This window comes from Pongo pygmaeus, chromosome 3, assembly GCF_028885625.2.
Source record: "Pongo pygmaeus isolate AG05252 chromosome 3, NHGRI_mPonPyg2-v2.0_pri, whole genome shotgun sequence".
NCBI lineage: Eukaryota > Metazoa > Chordata > Mammalia > Primates > Hominidae > Pongo > Pongo pygmaeus.
Window position 1 is genome coordinate 136,001,044 of NC_072376.2, and position 22,199 is coordinate 136,023,242.

Consider the following 22,199-nt stretch of genomic DNA (forward strand, 5'->3'; position numbering starts at 1 on the left):
TCTGTGTTCTTTAGAGGCAATTCCAAACACAACTTTAATTTTTGAAAGTGCTCAGACATTTGAAAGTCCTGTGTGTGTGTGCATGTGTGTTATGTATGTATATATTTATAGTTTCAACAGAACCACTTGCTATTGTAAATAAGGAGACTAAAAATGTACTTTGAACTAAAAATTTCCATACTTATATGTGTGTAAGATTTAGACTCTAGAGTTTTGTTATTGTTTGCTTTGTGTTGCCAGACTTTAAGCTACTCCTGATATATAGTACCTGGAAAATATTTCCTTTCCACTAAGTTTTTGGTCTTTAGGTGGCTTTTAAAAGTTTCTACGGAACCTTCAATTCCACAAAAAGTCATCCTCACTGCAGCATGAAAAGGCACAATTTTGATAATAAATGTCTAAAATCCCATAGTTTGTAAGAAAGTAGAAAGCAAGTTTCCTACTTAAAGTGTTTTTTTCCCAATCGTATCAGCTATTACTAAGAATTATAAAACTTCTTGATAAATTTTTTCTATTCTAATTAATAGACTTTTAGCTAATTAAAAAATATACAGGTTGGTATTTTTTGCAAAATTATACAACTATATTACAAAATTGAAAGAATTTGGTTTTTTCTTCATGTGCTTGATTTTTGGGAAATCATAACAAGCCAAGGTAAAGCAATTATTTAAAAAATCCACAGCGAAAATTTCACCTTTATTACATATCCTTATATTACATTTGCAGTAAGGAGTGCCACCTTTTGAACTTTAGGTTTCGCATATTCTGAACTTTGTTGTAAATAGGAACTGTAATGTTATATAATCATCTTTTTGTGTCAATATACGTTTTCCCTCTAGTTGATCAGAAGTGATGGCTTGGCATACAACTTTTTTCACTTTCTTTTATTCTTCACAATTCTTTTCTAATTCAACTTAAGAGTAGAGTCCACCAATCCTTTTAATTGAGATGGACAACTAAAGATTGCTAACTAAATCCGAATGTATTCCTCTATGAAAAACTACATTTGCAGAATTTTTAGAGGCACTCCCTAAGTTTTAAGAGGATGTTTATTACAGGAGTCTGTAGGGCAACATTTCCAAGTTGGTACACATAAACGAAAGAGGAAACGATAGTTAAGGAAATCCTGTTCCAGGTTTTCGGGCAGCCCGAGTGATTGACACATGATATCACCGGAGGCGTGTCCTGGAGTGGAGGTGGAGGTGGAGGCAAGGAGCTGAAATTCTGCGGAGCCGGAGTGAGATCGCTCTGTAAAGCACGCAGTGGTTTGCAGAGTGATATCAGGAGAGTTCCCTGCCCTGGATAAGGAACAACTACAGTCGCTGTTAAATGTGCCTGAAAAGCAATTTGCAATATTTGCGTTAGGTAAGTACCGTTTCCTTCCGTAGACATTTTAGGAAAGATAAGGTGAGAAATGTTGACTTTTGCAAGGAATTGAACATTTATTTATTTGAACTTGCTTTCCAGCTGAGATTACTGGTTGCATTTCAAAACACCGGTAGCATTCCCACTTCTGAAACTAATGCTCTTAAAGTAAATGCTACCGCTAAAAAAAAAAGCAGGGTCTCTTTCACCTTTCCTTAACCGAACAGTAGACGTTTAAAGTCTGAAACGATCGAATTTGTGAAACAGAGCCGTTAATGCCTTTATGCGAAGAGGGGCTAGCACTCGGTGTGTGGACCAAATGCGTGTTTGTTTAGGCATTGTTGGCGACCGAATCCCGAGCGAAGCATTGGTTTAAAACCTGAATTTCTCGTCTCTGTGTATTGATTCCTAACGCGCAGAGGCGTTGCTTGAACGTTGTTTGAACTCCTAGGCATTCCAGGGGGCAAAAGCACCTCGGCAAAAACGTGCAGGACTGCATGTTACTTTGGTTCGCGGCTGACACGCCGACTGTGCGCCGGCCTGTCAATCACCGGGAGCAGCAACAGGGAGCACATGGCAACCGGCTGCGGGCGAGCTGGCCAGCGGCCCGCCCCGGGTCCCAGCCCTTCGAAGAAAGGGACATTCACGAGCTTCTATCTCTAATCCTCTGTCGCAGGCATTTCGGCCGTGGAATCCCAGGCTCGGAGGACTGGGTGTGAGCGCTGCCCGGGAGAGGCTGACCTGCCGGGACCGGAGTGCCCGGGGACGCTGTGCCCCCACTTGCCCAACGTGCGGGATCGGCAAAGCGCCTCGGCCTGCGCGGGGGACAAGGGACGACGCCCGCCTTTCTCTCTCCGAGAAGGATCCCCAAACCTCACTCTCTTCATTCCTCCCCGCTAAAAAAAAAAAAAAAGGGTAAAAAAATCCCCCTCCCCCCTCCCGGCCGCGGCAGCCTCTGCCTGGCAGGCGCGTGCTCCCGGGTCTCGCCGGGGTACTGCGCGGCTCCGTGACCCGCCCGCCGACGCCGGTTCGGGCCCCGACCCGGGCGCTGCGGAGTCTCGAACGCCAGTAACGTGGATTTTTCGCTCGTCAGGAGGCCGCCATCCCTTCCTTCGTTCCCTGCGAGGCGCGACTAGAACCCGAGAAGTTCTCTGAGCACACCGTGCCGTCAGCTGGCCCGTCACGCACTCGACTCTCCGCCACTCCCCTACTTGTTTTTCTGACTTGGGGAGCCTTCCTGAAAGGATTTGTAAAAACTGATTCTTGGAAAGGGGCTGCCGGAGAAGACCTCCCGAGGTGGATGTTACTGAGCCGCCCGGCGAGCACCAGCCGTGAGAGGTCCGGACCCGGCTGCGCGTAGCCGCGGGAGAACTGCCCTCCGCAGCCGGAAGGGGGCCGCGGGGAGCGCTCCTGGCCGGTGGCGGCGGGGGCGGGGGAGGCCGCGGGCCGAGGCGCTCCAGCTCCGGCGATGCCGCCTCGCCCTCCCCGCCGCGGTTGATGCGGCGCGTGCACGCCGCCGCCCGCACCAGGACCTGGGCCGGGTCGCACGGCTTGGCCCCCGGCCACCGCTTCGGCCTAGGTGAGTGTGTGCGGCGGCCGCCCTCGGCCCGCGGGGCGGTAGGCGCGCGGGCGGGGCGCGCTCGGCGCGGCAGGTGCGGACTCCGCGGCGCTGCAGCCCGAGCCAGGACTCCGGGAGAGGAGGGGAGGGAAGGGGAGGGAAGGGGAGGGAAGGGGAGGGACGACCTCGCGCGGCGCGGCCCCTCCCGCCGCTCCCTGCCCCCTGGGGGCCGCGACTTCTGGGGGCTCAAGGTTGGGTGGCGGGGTGGGTGACGGTCCGCGGCTGCGGAACGTAACAAGACAGGGTCTCCTCCATCCCCGATTACCCGGAGCGGCGGCGCGGTGGCCCAGGTTGTCCTCTCGGAGAGCCCTTCACGCCCAAGGGGGATTCCAGGCGGCTCTGGGGATGTCCCCGGGGGCCCTCTTTGGAGGAGTGTGCCTCAAGCAGGGGGACGACAAAGGCTGTGTGTATGCGCGTGTGTGTGTAGGTAAATCCGCGGAATTCGCTGGTTACTCCCTCGATAGAATTAAGCAGCCCCAAAGCCAGCCGCAACTTACTTGTTTGGAGCTCAGTGCAAAGACAGGGGAGGGGAGAGGGCACTGCCACTTTAAAAGTGGGGAAGTCGGCCGGGCGCGGTGGCTTACGCTTGTAATCCCAGCAGTTGGGGAGGCCGAGGCGAGCTGATCACCTGAGGTCAGGAGTTCGAGACCAGCCCAACCAACGTGACGAAATCCCGTCTTTACTAAAAATGCAAAAATTAGCCGGCCGTGGTGGCGCGCGACTGTAGTCCCAGCTACTCGAGAGACTGAGGCGGGAGAATCGCTTGACCCCGGGAGGCAGAGGTTGCAGTGAGCCAAGGTCTCGCCACTGCACTCCAGCCTGGGAGACAAAGTGAGACTCCGGCTCAAAAAAAAAAAAAAAAGTGGGGATGTCCGCCCTCCTGAGCTCATGGTAACCTCAGCCTCCTCCCCTCCTCCTACCAGAGAGAGAGGGAGAGAGAACTTGTTTTCATTCATAACTTTTTCCTTTTCCTTCCTCCGTCAACTATTTATTCAGTGCGGATTGCAGAGGGCGCAGCTCCACCGTGGTAACTTGCAATGTGGCCGCCCCTGCGCTGGCTTCTTTCTCCCCGGCCCTCGGTGAACCCAGCTTTTCCTTTAAAGTATAGACAAATCGTTGTTTAGGGTCAGCCAGACCGTGGGCTTGCTTTGGGCTCCCGCGTGGACGCTGAAGGCTCTTCATGATTTGTCAGAAACCTTGGTGGGCCACGCAAAAAGTGTGTTGGAAATCCACGGTGATCCTTAGTATGGTGATGGGACTGTCCAAAAAGGTATTCTACTTCCATTCGCGTTTTCTTGGGGAAGGCAGTGTGCCTAGCGCGTGAGCGTGTTTGGGGCTTGTCCAAGACTGTCACTGCTTGAAAATGGGCTTTTCTTCGGATCGGAGGTGGCGAATTTTCTTTGCTTTTAATTTTTTTGTCCGGCAACTTCATTTCCCAGCCAGTATGAAGTTTGTTACAACTATCATTGGAAATGCAAATTAAAGTTGTGCCTGGTGTTATGGGTTACACTATTCAAATCCTCTACGGTTTTGTGTTTCGTGTGGAATCTGGCATAGTACTTTTAGCTACCTTTTGCTTTGAAAGCACTGAGTTAAGAAGTTCTTGAAGAAGAGGAATAATTGTGCAGGAGTCAGGATTAGATGTTGAGGACTCCGAGACTACATCCCCGCAGGTTATGAATGTGTTACTCCTCATGTGCAAAGAAGGTAGAATAAAGTAGAAACTTGAGAGAGCTGAATTGTGAAAACGAGGGGGAGCTCCAAGAAGTTAACATATAAGACATAGTTTAGAGACATTAGTTTAGGAAATATAGGAAATGGACTTCTTTCTGCGTTATTCCTTAAACCATGTTTTTTGCCTCAGGTTGGTAGTGGAGAATGGACATTTCTTTTTCTTTCCATTCTTGAATTAGGTCGACTCTGTAGACTTTAGAAGGAATTTGTGTGAAAAATACTCTAGTTCACCACTGAAAGCAGAAACTTTCATCTTTGGTAGTTTGTGAAGAACACATTATAAATTAAAAATAATTTACTATTAGTATGGAAACACAACTGCTTATTTTTATCTGGATATTAGTGTGCTGATTTTGTTACAAGAAGCACATTGAATCAGAGTTGGCAGTGCTTTTGAAAATCAAGGTCTGTCATATAAATACAGATTTTTAAATCAGAGGAAATACAGATAATTAAAACTGCCAGGATTTCCCTACACTGCGTTAAAGGCCTCACACTTATTTGTGCATAAAACTTATTTTGTTTTGTGAGTGAGCCCCTTCAGCTTAAAAAAAATCCTCTCAGGATTTCAAATGAGTACTGTTATATCATTCACTGGACTATACATTGAGTCTTGTGTGTGTGTGTTTGTAGCTCCAAAACACCAAGAACCATTGTGTACCTGATACATTTATTTTTGCATCTCATAGATGAATAATAAGGTAGTTTTAAAATTCTGATTTATACAGAAAATTACCTATTATTTTGTGATTTCATTTTAGTTTAGAGTCTCAATTTTTTTAATGCCTTAATTTTTTTCATCATTAATCTAATGCATATAACAGCACAAAACAAAAAGGCTGTAGCACCAAAGCCATTCTCAGTTTCTCAAAAGGTAGACATTTTCCTTTATGGAAGCCACCTATGAACTGATAACTGAGCTTTCTTTAGATGAGAGTTATTCTCCTGCTTATACTCAGTATTCCCTGCGAAGGCATGCTCCATTTTAATTATTAGATTCACAAACAGGAAGGCATTACTTCCTCTTGATTCTGCTTCATAAAAGTTGGAAAAACTTGTAATGTTTATGGCATGGGGTCTCTTGTTTATAGTCTTCCTCTATGATGTGGTCCCCAGCCTCTCCTGGAATTGGACTCTGGCCAGGACCCCAGCATCATTGTAATCCGCTGATGAAGGAGGTCATTACTAGGCGGTTTAGGCAATTTGTGATTTGACAGATTCCCCCCCTCCCCCAAAAATGTTTCCTGTCATTTATTTTCTCTGTTTTTTTCATCTTTGATTTCGTTTTAGGATTTCAGATGCATGCCAGGTTTCCACTGATTGCCAGAACTCGCGATCACTACACATGGATTCCCAAAATCAACATGGCAGTGGCAGTTCGTTAGTTGTGATCCAGCAGCCTTCTTTGGATAGCCGTCAGAGATTAGACTATGAGAGAGAGATTCAGCCTGCTGCTATTTTGTCCTTAGACCAGATCAAGGCCATAAGAGGCAGCAATGAATACACAGAAGGGCCTTCAGTGGTGAAAAGACCTGCTCCTCGGACAGCACCAAGACAAGAAAAGCATGAAAGGACTCATGAAATCATACCAATTAATGTGAATAATAACTACGAGCACAGACACACAAGCCACCTGGGACATGCAGTACTCGCAAGTAATGCCAGGGGCTCCATTTTGAGCAGATCGACCAGCACTGGAAGTGCAGCCAGCTCTGGGAGCAACAGCAGTGCCTCTTCTGAACAGGGACTGTTAGGAAGGTCACCACCAACCAGACCAGTCCCTGGTCATAGGTCTGAAAGGCCAATCCGGACCCAGCCCAAGCAGCTGATTGTGGATGACTTGAAGGGTTCCTTGAAAGAGGACCTGACACAGCACAAGTTCATTTGTGAACAGTGTGGGAAGTGCAAGTGTGGAGAATGCACTGCTCCCAGGACCCTGCCATCCTGTTTGGCCTGTAACCGGCAGTGCCTTTGCTCTGCTGAGAGCATGGTGGAATATGGAACCTGCATGTGCTTAGTCAAGGGCATCTTCTACCACTGTTCCAATGACGACGAAGGGGATTCCTATTCAGATAATCCTTGCTCCTGTTCACAGTCACACTGCTGCTCTAGATACCTGTGTATGGGAGCCATGTCTTTATTTTTACCTTGCTTACTCTGTTATCCTCCTGCTAAAGGATGCCTGAAGCTGTGCAGGAGGTGTTATGACTGGATCCATCGCCCAGGGTGCAGATGTAAGAACTCCAACACTGTCTATTGTAAGCTGGAGAGCTGCCCCTCCCGGGGTCAGGGTAAACCATCATGATTTTTGGAGGTGGGTTGTACCTCCTGAACTTCTAGCTTTCAAGTTGTGGCTTTTTTTTTTTCTTTTCTTTAGAATTTTTCCCTGTTTCCCACCTTCTCTTCCCCTGTTCCCAAGGTCTGACTCATGGATTTTTCTCTTTCCTCGTGGATGATCTTCAGCAAGAGTGGACTGGGAAACTGCACCTGGCTCCCACTTACAAGAGCGTCTGCCATCCACTTGAGAGGGTATTGAGACCCGGTGGGCTTTTGTGTAGCCTTTTTGTTCTGCAAGCAACTTTCTAAAGTTGTGTACATGAACATACACCCACACCCAGACAACAGTGATTTAGAGTTGTTTTGATTGGGTACCGTGGGAGCAGAGAAATTGGTTTTTTAAAAAGCAACTGTTTAATTGCTTAAATAAGCTATGTATTAAATCTGTCTCCAGTTAGGGCTATCTTCCTAGCATTGGCCCCTTAAGTAGCATGGGGGATATATTTGTTGCTATAACGTAAAAATTTTCCTTTAACCACTGCCCTCTCCTTCTTGTCCTTCAAGGTTCTTTCCCCTCAGTTTTGTTGTTGTCTTACTCTGGAGATGCCAAGTGTATTTTTTCTTTCTATGTAATTTTAGATTTGCCTTACAATGTAAATCTTCACATTGGAGATATATTGGTTGGACCTTGCCCATCTTCACTCTAGCCTTCGTATTTGTGAAGGACTCAACCACCTTCCTTCTTCACCCCATGCTTCTCACCAAATTTTTATTGTCATGGAGGGCACTTGGATAACTCAAGTTGGTATTTATAGCTGATCAATCTATAGGTGTCACAGAACTATGCTGCCTAAAGTGATCTTGGCTCTTTAATGGTCCTCTTGGCCCCTTGGATAGTTAACAGCTGAGTAATTCTAATCTCTTCTGTGTTTTCCTTGCCTTAACCACAAATTGTGGTGCTTTTTGTATATTTTATGTATAAATCACCAAGTTGAATTCTGACTATTTTTAAGACAAAAGTCTGTTAAACTTTTTTATTGTAAAGAATATTTATTATGCGAATCTCTATTATTTTATGGTATTTATTGCAAAAGACTGTTGAAATGTACTCGTCTGAATATAACAAAATATCAATACTTAACGGAAAATAAGGTGACACGAAGAAAGTACATATGTTAACTATAATGCAGAAAATATATTAATTAATGAAACTGTCTCTCGATTTCTTCATTTATTAGCCTGTACTATTATGATGATTTTTGCTTATTTGCTTTGACTTTTTCTTCTTACACACCCATTTTACTTCTTTCCCTATAGATGTTGAATCTAGACATAGGTGAGCCCAAATTATGAACTAGATAATTAGGTTGGTGCAAAAGTAATTGCAGTTTTGGGCCATTTTTTAATGGCAAAAACACAGTTACTTTTGCACCAACCTAGTATTTCCTGGAAAGTGCATTAATCAAAATTTTGTAATCCAAATTATCTTTTAACAAATGCTCGAGTTATTTTATACAGTAAAAATTTTTTGTAATACTCTCTCCCTACTTTGACTATTTTGTAAGCATGAGGTTTTGTGTATATTATAGTTTCTTGAAATGGGGCATATCTACAGTAGAAGCTTTTTAAAATGTTTATCCTAACTCTCTTAAGTTAATAAAAAGTTAGATTTATCAGTTAGACTGAATGAACTTAGTTCTGTAGATATGCTAGGAGTCTCTGGTACTGTCACTTTAATAAAGCATTCTAGAAGTTACCAAGGGAATAATTCACAGTATCCGAGAGATTTCAAAAACATTCCTGTCCCTGTCTTTTCACTTGTTCCATAAGTCTAATGTGGCCTGACCAAATTACACCTCATCAAGTCCTGTGCAATAAGAAATCTGAGGGCCTAAAATTTCACGTAGAAAAAGTAAGTATTTTAAATCTTATTTTTTAGACTGGTGAAACCACTACAGAGCTGGAATCTTTGGGTCTGATAAAATATTTGGTCATTTGAGTCCTCAGAATACACCGTTTTTAAGTTTGATAAAATTTTATTCATGTGAGTCCTCAGTCTCACTAACTCCCTAATACTAAGTGATATGTCAGTCATTATCTGCATTTGAAAATAATTCTTTGCATTTGAGAATAAGATATTGACATAATTTGAACCCAGGTTATCAAAGCTCTTATCCAGCTTTTTGTTTTGGTCATTATTCATGGATGGTTTGGCTGTTAGTTTAAGAGTACGTATTTGTTCTTTGTAAATAGGCTTTGACTGTTTTATATAGACAAGGTATAATTGGTAGAAACTTGTTTTAGTCCTTTTCCATCAAGCCGCTAAACCTATTAGTTGGCAAAGTGATATTTAATCCATCAAATATTTCCTTTATGCTTTGAAAGCAGGAAGATTTTTAAAAGTGAATAGTTGTTTTGGAGGCTACTTCATAATCTGTAGCATTTTAAAATGCGAACTTGAGTGTTTTCCTCTGATACTCAAGTTAATGTGATGTTATCACTGGTCCTTTCATATTTATAGAGTATTTTCATTGAGATGTGGCTTCTTAATGAAGTATATAAACACAGACTTCTTCAAAATACTCTGTGGAGTTTTTTTTCCGGTATTATTCAGACCCTTAGTATAATTAGTTGGAGTAAGAGCTGTCTTTAGCTGTAATAACCAGACTAAGAAGCAGTAGCTTTTACTGAAAGAAATTTATAACTCTTATGAGAATTAAGTATGCTGTGGAGTTTGAACTTCTGGCTATATATATGCAGAATACATGAAAAATATTAAGATGGTGGTCTGCTGCTTTGAGGACTGTATATGAACTCTGGCATAATGGCAAGTCTGTACTTGGAGCGATCGGTTAGAGGTTCAGATTTCTAAAAGAAGCTTGTCAGGTGGCAAAGCATAAACACTTTGATTCGAAACTTACTCCTTTGTGATGGTTTAAACCTAGGAAGAAGAAATATAAGAGTGTGTCCTCATAAGAGCTTATGGGCCCTAGGCTCTTGAACCTAATGCTGATCATCATTTTAAAGTGCTTAGACTTTGAAAGCATCAGCTGAAATTTCTTACAATGCCGCTGCCACTTATTTAATACTGTTGAATGAAAAACAACATGCCAAGTAGATGGGCTAACCTTTTTATTCCACACATTTGTCCCTCTTCCCCAACTAGTACAGCTTGACAGAATGGATGTTTTTGTTACCTGGTTCCTTTCCAGTATATTTTGACTGCCAATTTTTTCATTTCAAACAAGCCTTATTTAGCTAGTTTAATAGTGAATAAACCAACATAGGACTTTTGTAATTTCCTGTTTACAGAGTTTATAAAATGTAACCTAGCAGAAAAAATGGAATGTGAAAAAGACTTTTTTGTGTGTGAAGACATAAAGTGAATCTGCAAATATAGGATTATAATTACATGGTTTCCAAAATTCAAACCACAAAATATTTCCATTATTACTAAAAAATAAAAATTAAAGCTTTAAAAACAATGGTCTTTAAAGTGAAAAATAAGTTAAAAATTATGTTTTTATCCTAAAATCGATAATGAAACCAGACTCAGGTGATTAATTTCCAGAGGATTTAATTTTTGAAATTATCCATTTTTCCTAAATCTTTTCTTTTTTTGAGTGGTGTATTTCGTAGCAGACTATCGATATCTATAGATATCTCATATTAAAAAACAATCCCTTTTGAAATATATTGAAATATTGAAACAAACTGGAAAAGTGTCTAAAAGCGGTTCTCATCCTAAACTCTCACTATACATTTTCTTTTTAATTGGCAAGAGTGTTGGTGTTTTTAAATATGTTGAAAACAAAATTTTTAAGTCCTTTTGGCCAATTGATGGTTGGATGGTTGTTTTTTCCATTACTTCACTGATTAGCTATAATCAAAATAGCCATGTATATACTTACCTGATAGCTATTGATTCTTATAGTAGTCTCTCAGATTATTACTAAGCCATTTTGCTATTATTGAACACCTCATAGGGGCATTCTGTATACAGTAGAATTCTAGAACTAGAAATATATCTGAGTTTATCTTAATGTTTCTCAATCATGTATGAAAAGAAATAGATATCTAGTTTAAAAATTAAAAATTCAGAAGTGTATGTCATAGCTCAGACCTGTATTAGAATAATCGCCGGGGGTGGGGGCCTGGTATTCGTTATTTTCAAAAAGCTTTTTGGGTGATTGTATCAGGAACTTTGGAACTGATTTATGTAGCTCACTGTCTTCATTTTGAAGATGTACAAACAAAGTCATGGCCTGAGAAGATAACTGTTCATGTTTTAGCAAGGGTAGAGCCCTTTTCATCTGACACAGGATTTTCTTCATTTCTTGTTTGTTTGCTTTTTGGGATGAGGTCTCGATCTGTCACCCAGGTTGGAGTGAAGCAGTGGCTTGATCACCACTCACTGCAGCCTCAATCTCCTAAGCTCAAGCAATCCTCCCCTGCCTCAGCCTGTGAAGTAGCGGGGACCACAAGCAAACGCCACCATGGCCAGCTATTTTTTATTTATTTATTTATTTTTTTAGTGGAGACAGGTGTCTCCTTATGTTGCCCAGGCTGGGCTGAAGCTGTGCTGCTTCAGCCTCCCAAAGTGCTGGGATTACAGGCACAAGCCATTGCACCTGGCCTCTTTATTTCTCAGCAGCCAACTCAATCAGTGTCTTTCTGCTGCAATTAGCCCTTACTATTCCATCCTCTTTACCAGAAAATTTTTCTGTCATAATTAATATATTTGACCATAATTTAGGAAATGAAATGTTTTTCTGCATATATTATTCATGCTTAGCTATCAGGAATAAGTAGTAAATGACTTCATTGCCGTGATCATTTTTCATGTTAATATTAAAATTAACAGTTTGAAAGTGGAGCTTGTGAAATTTCCTCTGGCTGGGTTTATATGGTAATAATAGAACAAATGGATTTAATCAGTTTGTGAAAGGAACAGTAACTTGGCATCTAGATTTAAGAACTCATGTGATGGTACTTCTTATCATTTTTCTGGCTGCAGTAAGATTACAGTGATTAGAAGCTGCTTTAAATTGTATATTTTGCATTAAAGAGATGGATGTCGTCTTGCAGATAGAATCACAATAGATATGGCAATAATTCTATTGCAGAAACTATCAGAGAACCTAGAACTGTTTTGAACTGGATATTTAGGTACAGTATACTAGAAGCATCATTCACCAATGATGCTTTATTTAGTCCAAGAATCTTAGTCTATATAAAATAATAATCAAAATCATAATTTGATAAAATCAGAATAGTAATTTTTATTATAAAATAATCATAGAATCATTATTTCCTTCCTAGTAGAAGGAAACTTAAAGGTCATCTAATCCAGTCTTTTTATTTTAGAGATGAGAAGTCCAGGTTCAGAGAGGTTACTTGCCTAAAGTCATGATCTATTTGTGAAAATGAAGTAAATTGTATTAACTACTTGCTGGGCTGGGCGCAGTGGCTCATGCCTGTAATCCCAGCACTTTGGGAGGCCGAGGCGGGCGGATCAGTAGGTCAGGAGTTCGACACCAGTCTGACCAACATGGTGAAACCCTGTCTCTACTAAAAATACAAAAATTAGCCGGGCGTGGTGGCGTGCGCCTTTAATCCCAGCTACTCAAGAGGCTGAGGAAGGAGAATCTCTTGAAGCTGGGCGGCAGAGGTTGCAGTGAGCCGAGATCATGCCACCACACTCCAGCCAGGGCAACAGAACTAGACTCCATCTCAAAAAAAAAAAATAAAGTAAAATAAAAATAAAAACTACTTGCTGCATTTGTACATGTGGTAAATAGCTGGAAGGAAGGAAAGAGGTTGATTAAGGGGAGTGGAGGTTGAACAAAATTTCAGATTATTTGTGTTATAAAATTGAACACATTTGTCAAAGCACAATGGATTAATGATAGTCCATTGCAGAGAAATAAGTGCCATGAGGAGGGAGCCAGACAAAGCTAGCTAAGCAAACAAGATGCAAGTTTGAGAAAACTCAGTTCCAGTTTGGCTAGCAGTGGTTCTAAGCCTTAGATGCACATTAAAAGCAGCTGAGAGCAAAAGACACCACCCTCAGCAATGAACAAAAGCCTGTGCCTAGACCCCGCCTTAAGCTAGTTAAATCAGAATCTCTGAGAGTGGGCCTTGGCTTTCCTTTGTTTTAAAAGCACCCCAGATGATTCTACAGCTAGTCAAAATCCTCTGAGTTAGATCATAGGTATTTATAGGGGAATTGCGGGAGATTAAAATAGCAGAGATTAAGATAGGAAGGCCAATTTAGAAAAAGAAAGCCATAGGTATTATGGTCCTGACACAGCTTGTAGGTTAGTAGGAAGGGAAAGGGGGTGGGGTGTGAATGACAGAAGTATTGTCCATGGGGAATCTATGGGACTTTGCGGTTATTTGTATGTGGGTTTCAGTTGGAAGAAAGAATTGATACTGAGCTTTTGGATTTAGGCAAATGGGAAAATGACAGTTCTGTTAAATGAGTGGGATTTGTTTGGGGTATGTGGGGTAGGGAATGTTATGAGTTCTATTGGGATAAACAGATAATTATGAAAAAAAAGTCTAGAGTTTAAGAGAGGTTAGTGATGGCCCATCATCCACATGCAAGTGATAGGAGGTCCACAGTGTAGATCCCAAAGGAAAACAATGGAATTAAAAGCAGCCTAGAGACAAACCTTGAGGAACATACCTACATTTAGGGAGCAGAGAGAGGATATAGAGCCAATCAGTAAGAGAGACGGTCGAAGAAGCATAGGCACCAAGAGATTGGTATGTTTTAGAATCTAAAGGAGAAGACTTCTAAGGTGGAAATTAGTAATCGAATGTCAAAAGCTGCAGAAACTCCCAACTAAATTTAGTGAGTGGTATTTAAGTGAAATTGTAATGAAAACCAGATTGCATGGGATTAGGAAATGAGTGGGAAGTAAGGATATGCAGGGTAACAGTTTCAGGCTGTTCACTCTAGACATTTTGAGATAATAGGAAAGTAACTAGAGGCAGGTAAACAGCTGAGAGTATTTTTAGAATAACAGAAACTTGAGCCTTTTTGCAGAAAGACACCATGGGCAGTTGAGAGCGAAAAGAGGGAAGAGCTGGAGGGGCACAATCCTGGAAGAGGGAGGAGGAGATGGAAGAGAAAACACAAAGGGGAACTTTAACCTTGGCAAGACAGTTCTTCTCCCAGAGTAAAGGAAAAAATAAGACGGAAGAAACAGATGTAATGGAATTTTAAGAGAGAGGAGGAAATTGTCAAAACACAGCCTGTTTTTGGTAAATAGAAGGATGGTCTTCTACTGATAGTTAAGACACATGACAGACCCAAATTGGTTCTTGAGAGCTGAGGTCTGGAATGGCTAGAGATGGGGACTGCTCATGGCTCTGTCAACAGACCAAAGCAGGTGAAGTAAAGAATAGTGAGAGCTCAAGCTCACATGAGACAGGGAATGTTTTAGGAGCCGATTTTCAGATTTTATCTAGACATTCTCTGCAGCTGGTTGTGGGGAGCAATTAAGGCAGAGAATAAGTATTACCTGGGGCCAATAAGAAATGGTGAATTTCACAGAGTTCAGGGATTTTAGGGCAGTAGCCTGAGTGTTTGCTAAAATGGCTGGCCAGAAAAAACTATCTCAACGAGGGTGAGATACAGGTTTACTGAGAGCAAGGCAATAGGAAAAGTGAGGACAGCTGAGGACATAAGAGCAGTTCCAAGTCAAGACCCTAGAAGGTGGGCCTTTTTGTTTTGGGACAGGGTCTCGCTCTTTTGCCAGGGCTGGAGTGCTGTGGTGCAGTCATAGCTCACTGCAACCTCAAACTCCTGGGCTCAAATGACCCTCTCACCTCAACCTCCTGAGTAGCTGGGACAACCGGCATGCGGCACGGCACTCAGCTAATTAAAAAAAAACAAAAACTTTTTTTTTTTTTTTTTTTTTTTTTAGAGACAGGGCCTCATGATGTTGCCCAGGCTGGTCCCAATCCTCCTGCCTCAGCTTCCCAAAGTGCTGGGATTATAGGCATAAACCACTGCACCTGGCCAGGTGGGCCATTTTTAAATGCTGAGGAAACCTGGAGTTTCTCTGTGCTGACAGGTAGCTCAGGTGACAAGAGTTAGAGATATATGGAACTAAGGATGAAGATAAGGAGAAAATGGAAGCCAATGTGCTAGAAGAGTTGTTAATTTAGGTATTAAAATATTGGAAGTTGGCTGGGCGGTGGTCTGTAATTCCAACACTTTGGGAACATCACTTGAGTTCAGGAGTTTGAGACCAGCCTGGGCAAATTGGAAGACCCCCCCCCCCCCAAAAGAAATTCATCATTTCTTTCTTTCTTTTTTTTTTTTTTTTTTGAGATGGAGCCTTGCTCCGTTGCCCATGCTGGAGTGCAGTGGCGCGATCTCAGCCCACTGCAACCTCCAGGGTTCAAGAGATTCTCCTGCCTCAGCCTCCTGAGTAGCTGGGATTACAGGTGCCCACCACCATGCCCGGGTAACTTTTGTATTTTTGGTAGAGACAGAGTTTCACCATGTTGGCCAGGCTGGTCTTGAACTCCTGACCTCAGATGATCCACCTGCTTCAGCCTCCCAAAGTGTTGGGATTTATAGGCGTGAGCCACCGCGCCTGGCCAGAAATTCATTATTTCTTATTGGCCGCAGGTAACACTTATTCTCTGCCTTAATTGCCCCGCACAACGAGCTGCAGAGAATGTCTAGATAAATGTGAAAATAAATGTCTAGATAAAATGTGAAAAACAGCCAGGTGCAGTTGCTCACGCCTGTAATCCCAGCACTTTGGGAGGCTGAGGTGGGTGGATCACGAGGTCAGGAGTTCAAGACCAGCCTGGCCAAGATGGTGAAACCCCCGTCTCTACTAAAAATACAAAAATTAGCCGAGTATGATGGGGGGTGCCTGTAATCCCAGCTACTTGGGAGGCTGAGGCAGAGAATTGTTTGAACCTGGGAGGCAGAGGTTGCAGTGAGCCGAGATCATGCTACTGCACTCCACAGTGGGCGACAGAGTGAGACTCTGTCTTCAAAAAAAAAAAAAAAAAAGTGAAAAACGTTCATTGGCTAAAACATCTACAAAAAATTAGCCAGGCCTGCGGGCATGCGCCTATAGTCCCTGCTACTCAGGAGGCTGAGGTGGGAGGATCTCTTTGAGCCCAGGAGGTTGAGGCTGAGGTGAGCCATGTTCCCACAACTGCACTCCAGCCCAAGTGACAGAGCAAGACCCTGTCTCAGAAAGAAAAAAAAAAATGCTAGAATGATAGGTGGAGAAAAAAATATCTAGAAGCTGTTTATGTTTGGGAGGAATATTTTTAGGTGCTCTAACTTATTTCTAAACTAATGGATTACAAGAGCTGATAAAAATGTAGGATTTCTTAATAAGGAATAATTTTAATAAGAAATGAACTAGTGGAGTAGCATTTATTGTAACGGATATGCTCCATTTATAGCACAAACAATCTGTTAACAAAATCTGTTATTGAATAAAGAAAATATCTTCATGAAATAGATTGACCTGTCAATTCAGTCAAAATAATACACACAGCCAAAAGACCTTCTGCTTTCCACATTGCCTTCTTTCAGCTTTTGTGCACTTCAGAGGCACTTGAGGAAGCAAAGAGATTCGGTCCAAGATCTTAGTCTTGCCTACTTCACAGAGTTTGCACGTTGCAGATTTGCAGTGGAAGCTGTGAGTAAATTTGATTCCCTAACAGAAGTACATTTTATTCTTCTGGGCCACCCAGAATCTGTCTATTACTCTAAATGTAGAGAGGCCTATCTTTATAAAGAAAACTGTTGGTGTCAGAGTTATTTACAGAGCATGTGAAACTTTAACTTGTCACTTTGTGGTTTGTAAACCTCTTGGAATTGCCTATAATTTCCCTTTTGTGTCTGTCTTTTTAGGTTTTACCCTTTAGTACCAGAAACAATTCAATTAGGGAAGATAAAAAAGGATGAAACCAACATTTATCGGTTTTAACATTTTGCTATCTAGTACCTGGAATCGTGATTATACAACAGAGTAAGAGCTCAGTAAATATTTGTTGTTGATCAACTTCCTAGATTTATTCTTAAAAGCTTTAGAATAAGGAAAAATGCTGAGATTAATGTTTGCAGGGTCTTTTGATACGATTTCTAATGTCTACAATATTGGCAGTTTTTGAGAGAAAATAAGAACTTGGCTTTGTCAACCATGCATTCATCAATTTAACAACTGTATCTTTGAATAGTAATTCATAACTTTTTAGCAATGTAAATGATGCTATCACTGGCAGTAAATGGGGCCATGGAAACACTCTGGGAGCAGGCAGCCAAATCTGTCTTTGCAAATCAGAGAAGCCTTCATAAAAAAGGCTTGAAAGATGAGTAGTAATGAGTCAGGTAGACAAGGGAGAGAAAAGCATTTTGGAAAAGTCCAAAGGCATGTTAAGTGGGAATGATCATGGCATGATGAGAACATTGCAAGTAATTTAGTATGTTTGGAGTGTAAGATGCCTGTGGGGAAAAGAGGAGCCAGTCATGGAAAGTGGAAATGTCATGTTAAAAAGTTTAGGCTCTATTCTGTGGGTGATAGTCATTGACAGATGATAGGAGAATGGCATGAACAGATTCGAGTTTCAGAAGGATACTTAGGCAACACTGCATGGTGCTGATGGACTGGAGGGCAAGAGGGAGACCAGCTGGATAAATAATGTAGGAGCCAAGGTGATTAATGTGACAGGGACAGTGGAGGCTGAAAGGAGGTTGTAAGCTTGATCTGATTGGTTGTAGAAGGTGGGGGAGGAGAAGTCTTGGCCATTTGGTACCGGGTTAACTCATCTCTGGTAATGGAAGGCAGAGACATTTGTGTAAATGAAATATAGGAGATCAAAATTTTCCCCACTCAACATTCTACTAATTGTGCAGATTTAAGAGTCTCTCCCCACCTCAACCCCCATCTCTCCTGGAATGGTTAATGAGTAATGAAGTGGACAGAAGGCAGGAAGCAAGAAGACAGGAAAGAAGCAAAAGCTTTGCAAATCAAACAGAAACTAAATTTTTCATTCTTTCACTTCAGCCTCCCAGAGTTCACTGTATACAGCTTCACTTTATACACTTTCAGTGAATTATGTATCTGAACTTTGTTGTCAGAAACACCAAGTTCCAGAATTTTAAAATTCACCAAGCTTGGTGGGGCACAGTGGCTCACACCTGCAATCCCAGCACTTTGGGAGGCCGAGGTGGGCAGATCATTTGAGGTCAGGAGTTCAGGACCAGCCTGGCCAACATGGTGAAACCCTGTCTGTACCAAAAATACAAAAATTAGCTGGGCATGGATCCCAGCTACTCAGGAGGTTGAGGTGGGAGGATCGCTTGAACCCAGGAGGTGGAGGTTGCAGTGAGCTGAGGTGGCACCACTGCACTCCTGTCTGTGAGACAGAGTGAGACTCCATCTCAGAAAAATAAAATTCACCACGCCTGTAATCCCAGCACTTTGGGAGGCTGAGGTGGGCGGATCACGAGGTCAGGAAATCGAGACCATTCTGGCTAACACAGTGAAACCCCGTCCCAACTAAAAATAAAAAAATTAGCCAGGGGTGGTGGTGGGTGCCTGTAGTCCCAGCTGAGGCAGGCGAATGGCATCCCAGGAGGCGGAGCTTGGAGTGAGCCGAGATCGGGCCACTGCACTCCAGCCTGGGCGACAGAGCGAGACTCTGCCTCAAAAAAAAGAAAAGAAAAACAATGTCTGCAACATAAGAATCTCGGTTTTCCTTATTCCCTGTATTTTTCTCTGCCTGCTGGTGGTGGTGATGATAGAGAAAGGAAGGAAGGTGGTTGGGGAATATGTAATCCCTGTACTCTCAGCGTTTTGGGAGGCCGAGGCAGGCAGATCACCTGAGGTCAGGAGTTCGAGACCAGCCTGGCTAACACGGTGAAACCCCGTCTCTACTAAAAATATAAAAAATTAGCCGGGTGTGGTGGTGGGCGCCTGTAGTCCCAGCTACTCGGGAGGCTGAAGCAGGAGAATGACGTTAAGCCGGAAGGCAGAGCTTGCAGTGAGCTGAGATCATGCCACTGCACTCCAGCCTGGGCCACAGAGCGAGACTCCGTCTCAAAACAACAACAACAACAACAACAACAACAACAAAGCCAGGCGTGGTGGCTCGCACCTGTAATCCCAGCTACTTGGGAGGCTGAGGCAGGAGAATCGCTTGAACCTGTGAGGTGGAGGTTGCAGTGAGTCGAGATCATGCCATTGCACTCCAGCTTGGGCAGCAAGAACAAAACTCCGTCTCAAAATAATAATAATAATAATAATAAAATAAAGCAAATGGAACCCCAGAAAGGTGAAATGACATGCTCAAGGATAAGCAGCTAGTAGGAAATAGAACCAACTGAATGAGAAAAAGACATGAACAATACTTTCAAAGGCCTGTACTGTTTTCATTATGTGGACCTTGTTTGTACTTGAAGTTTGGGAGTTTAATTTATAATTCCTGAAGAGAATATAGCATAAAGATAGGCAGATCCAATAAAACCTGAATTCTTACAGAAGCAACACAGAGGAAGGGGAAAATAGTTTGGGTTTGGAATTGGTCATTTTTTTTCTTTATTTTGAGACAGAGTTTTGCTCTTGTTGCCCAGGCTGGAGTGCAATGGCGTGATCTCGGCTCACCGCAACCTCCACCTCCCAGGTTGAAGCGATTCTCCTTCCTCAGCCTTCCCAAGTAGCTGGGATTATAGTCATGCACCACCAAGCCCGGCTAATTTTGTATTTTTAGTAGAGATGGGGTTTCTCTGTGTGGGTCAGGCTGGTCTCGAACTCCTGACCTCACGTGATCCGCCGACTTCGGCCTCCCAAAGTGCTGGGATTACAGGTGTGAGCCACTGCGCCCGGCTATTTTTTTTTTTCTTTTAATTTTAAATACTTGTAAATAATAGTATTGGAATTTAAATTTTTTTCTATTTTATAGGTGGTATATATGAGGCACATGTAGAGACTTGGAAAAAAAAATTTTTTAAGGTGATCTTTGTAAAATAGTAAAACTTGAATTTGAGGAAGCTGGCATTGCTTGATTTCCAAAGTTTGGTAAAAAAAAAAGTCAAGTGTGAGAGTCCAAAATTGCTTCACACTCTATGTAAATAATGGGATATTGTACCCTGTGGTCCCTTAATTTCTTAAATAAAAATTTTAATGAGGGAGGAAGGATCTCTTCATCCTTAGGGAAAATATGCTTTGTGTGGATTGTAAAATCTGGCAAATTTTGGAAAGAAGAAAAGCAGGCAGTACTCTTGGAAAAAAATTGTCTGCTTGAACTTGCCTTTTTTGAAAAAAACAAAACCCAACATTCTTTCATAAAGCATTTTTTAAAAAGTATTTGCCCTTGAGCATTTTTTTCTACTTACCCATGCTTATCTTTCAAAACAAACATTTATTTCTTTCTACCATAGAGTGTGAGGAAGTTCCTTTGAGGTTATGCCCTACAAACGTATCCAAGCAGTAACTGTCACCTCCTTCCTATGGCACAACAAATGACTAAGTCAACTGCAGGCAGCGGGGAGCATAGAGCGGCGATTTCATGATGGGGGCTGTTCAGATGTTACCTATGGGATCAGTTCTCAAGGGTAAAAAACACACAACTATATTTTTGTGTGCAAATAATATTTTGGGTCCTTTTGACCCAATGGAAAATGTGTGTCTACTGGTGGCTGCCTACTTGGAATATGATGATTTACACTTGGAAACATTTGTGTCATTTATCATATGATGTTACTGGCCTACAGCATGACTGCATAACAAATAACCATATTAAAAATTAATCTTTTCCAGTTCATCAGACTGTATGTCTTTTTGACACCCCAAGTCTTGTCTTTGCCTCTTGCCCTGCCATCTTTTCCTGCAGTCACTCTTTACATTAACTCTAGGATTAAGTTAAAACTCATGCACTGCGTATTTGTGGCTGCGCTTTCAGACTCCTACTCTGCCCTTTCATCCTTCTTTCCTACTTTTCTGAAACATAAATATTCTATCCAGTGGAATTGGTTCGCTCTGTGTCCCTGCAACACACCTTCAACTCCAGACCTGAGACACTGTCTTTGCCTTTTCAATCCTATTCTTTGCAACAAGGTTTAAATCCTACTTTTCTGACTGGATCATGGCAAAATAATCTCTCCCAGAAATTCTTTAGTAACAACATTCTGTAAACTGATCATTACTTTTAATGTTGAGTTTTTAGTGTTTGTGTCTTGTCTCCCTTCCATATCATCATTCTTTCAGACTGGGTTTATGCTGTAGATTTACCTGTACTCCTAAGGTGCTTTGCCCATAGTAGGCACTCAATAAATATTCATTGATATTTTTCCCTTCATTTTACAATCGAGTCATAAAATCCCATATTTGGCTTCTGTTATTCTGGCCAGAGGGCCATTCACTGCATTAATAAATATATATTCTGACATGATGTGTCTCCTGCCTAAAGTCATTTTTGTCTAGCAAATACTAGTAAATAGAATTCTAAAAAAGATATGTAATTATCTGCTGCAGAGAATTTTAGTAATATCATTGATCATGTTAAGGTTTCCAGGGGAGACGAATTTTAAGAATTGTGGCGGTAAAACCTCTGGCACTAGAGGAGACAGATGTTCAAGGCTGTGGAACTGGCTCACCTCTCACCGGATATGATAATGCATCCTTTCTATAATATCCCAAATAGATAGGCCTGACATGGAAATGCCTGGAATCAACTCCTCCTTCATTTTACTAATCTATTTTTAGTTATTCATAATGCAAACCACTTGGTCTTCTCTGTTAAGCGTCCAAAGTATCCTTAAAAGTAATTAAATCGAGTTGACTGGGAGCTTGGAAAATGCCAGGGCCCTTCCCAGCTTCTTAGATGCTAATGCTCTTTCTCCTGGATACTAAACTATTGTTTACTCTTCTTGCTGAACTTGGCATAGACATGAAACCCCTCAAAACATTCTTTTTTTTCAAATGTACTATGGCTCTAAATACTGGGGATATGGCTCTAAATATCTTGGGGATAGATCTATAATATTATGGAATCTATCACTCAAAGCACTATTATTAGTAAGTACAGTAATATCTCAGATTGTATATTACACACATTTTCTGTAAGTTCCTAGGTTATAACATATTGGGCTTTTGACATACTTACGAGTTAAAGAGGGGCCAAGTTATTAGCCTAGTTTTGCAGATAAAATCTA

At 42.0% G+C, this 22,199-nt stretch overlaps 1 protein-coding gene across 3 annotated transcripts; it reads left to right on the forward strand.

The window, feature by feature from the left end:
• Positions 1-1,182: 1,182 nt before the first annotated feature.
• SPRY1 (sprouty RTK signaling antagonist 1) lies at positions 1,183-8,210 on the forward strand. 3 transcript variants are annotated; one of them, XM_054484992.2, is made up of 2 exons: positions 1,183-1,365; positions 6,008-8,210. In XM_054484992.2, exon 2 carries the CDS (start codon positions 6,063-6,065, stop codon positions 7,020-7,022), a length of 960 nt encoding a protein of 319 aa, XP_054340967.1. In that variant the 5' UTR covers positions 1,183-1,365; positions 6,008-6,062; the 3' UTR covers positions 7,023-8,210. The 3 variants fall into 3 exon arrangements, with proteins under 3 accessions (XP_054340967.1, XP_063520176.1, XP_063520177.1); XM_063664106.1 differs by lacking the exon at positions 1,183-1,365 and adding an exon at positions 2,812-2,944; XM_063664107.1 differs by lacking the exon at positions 1,183-1,365 and adding an exon at positions 3,140-4,253.
• Positions 8,211-22,199: the final 13,989 nt, after the last annotated feature.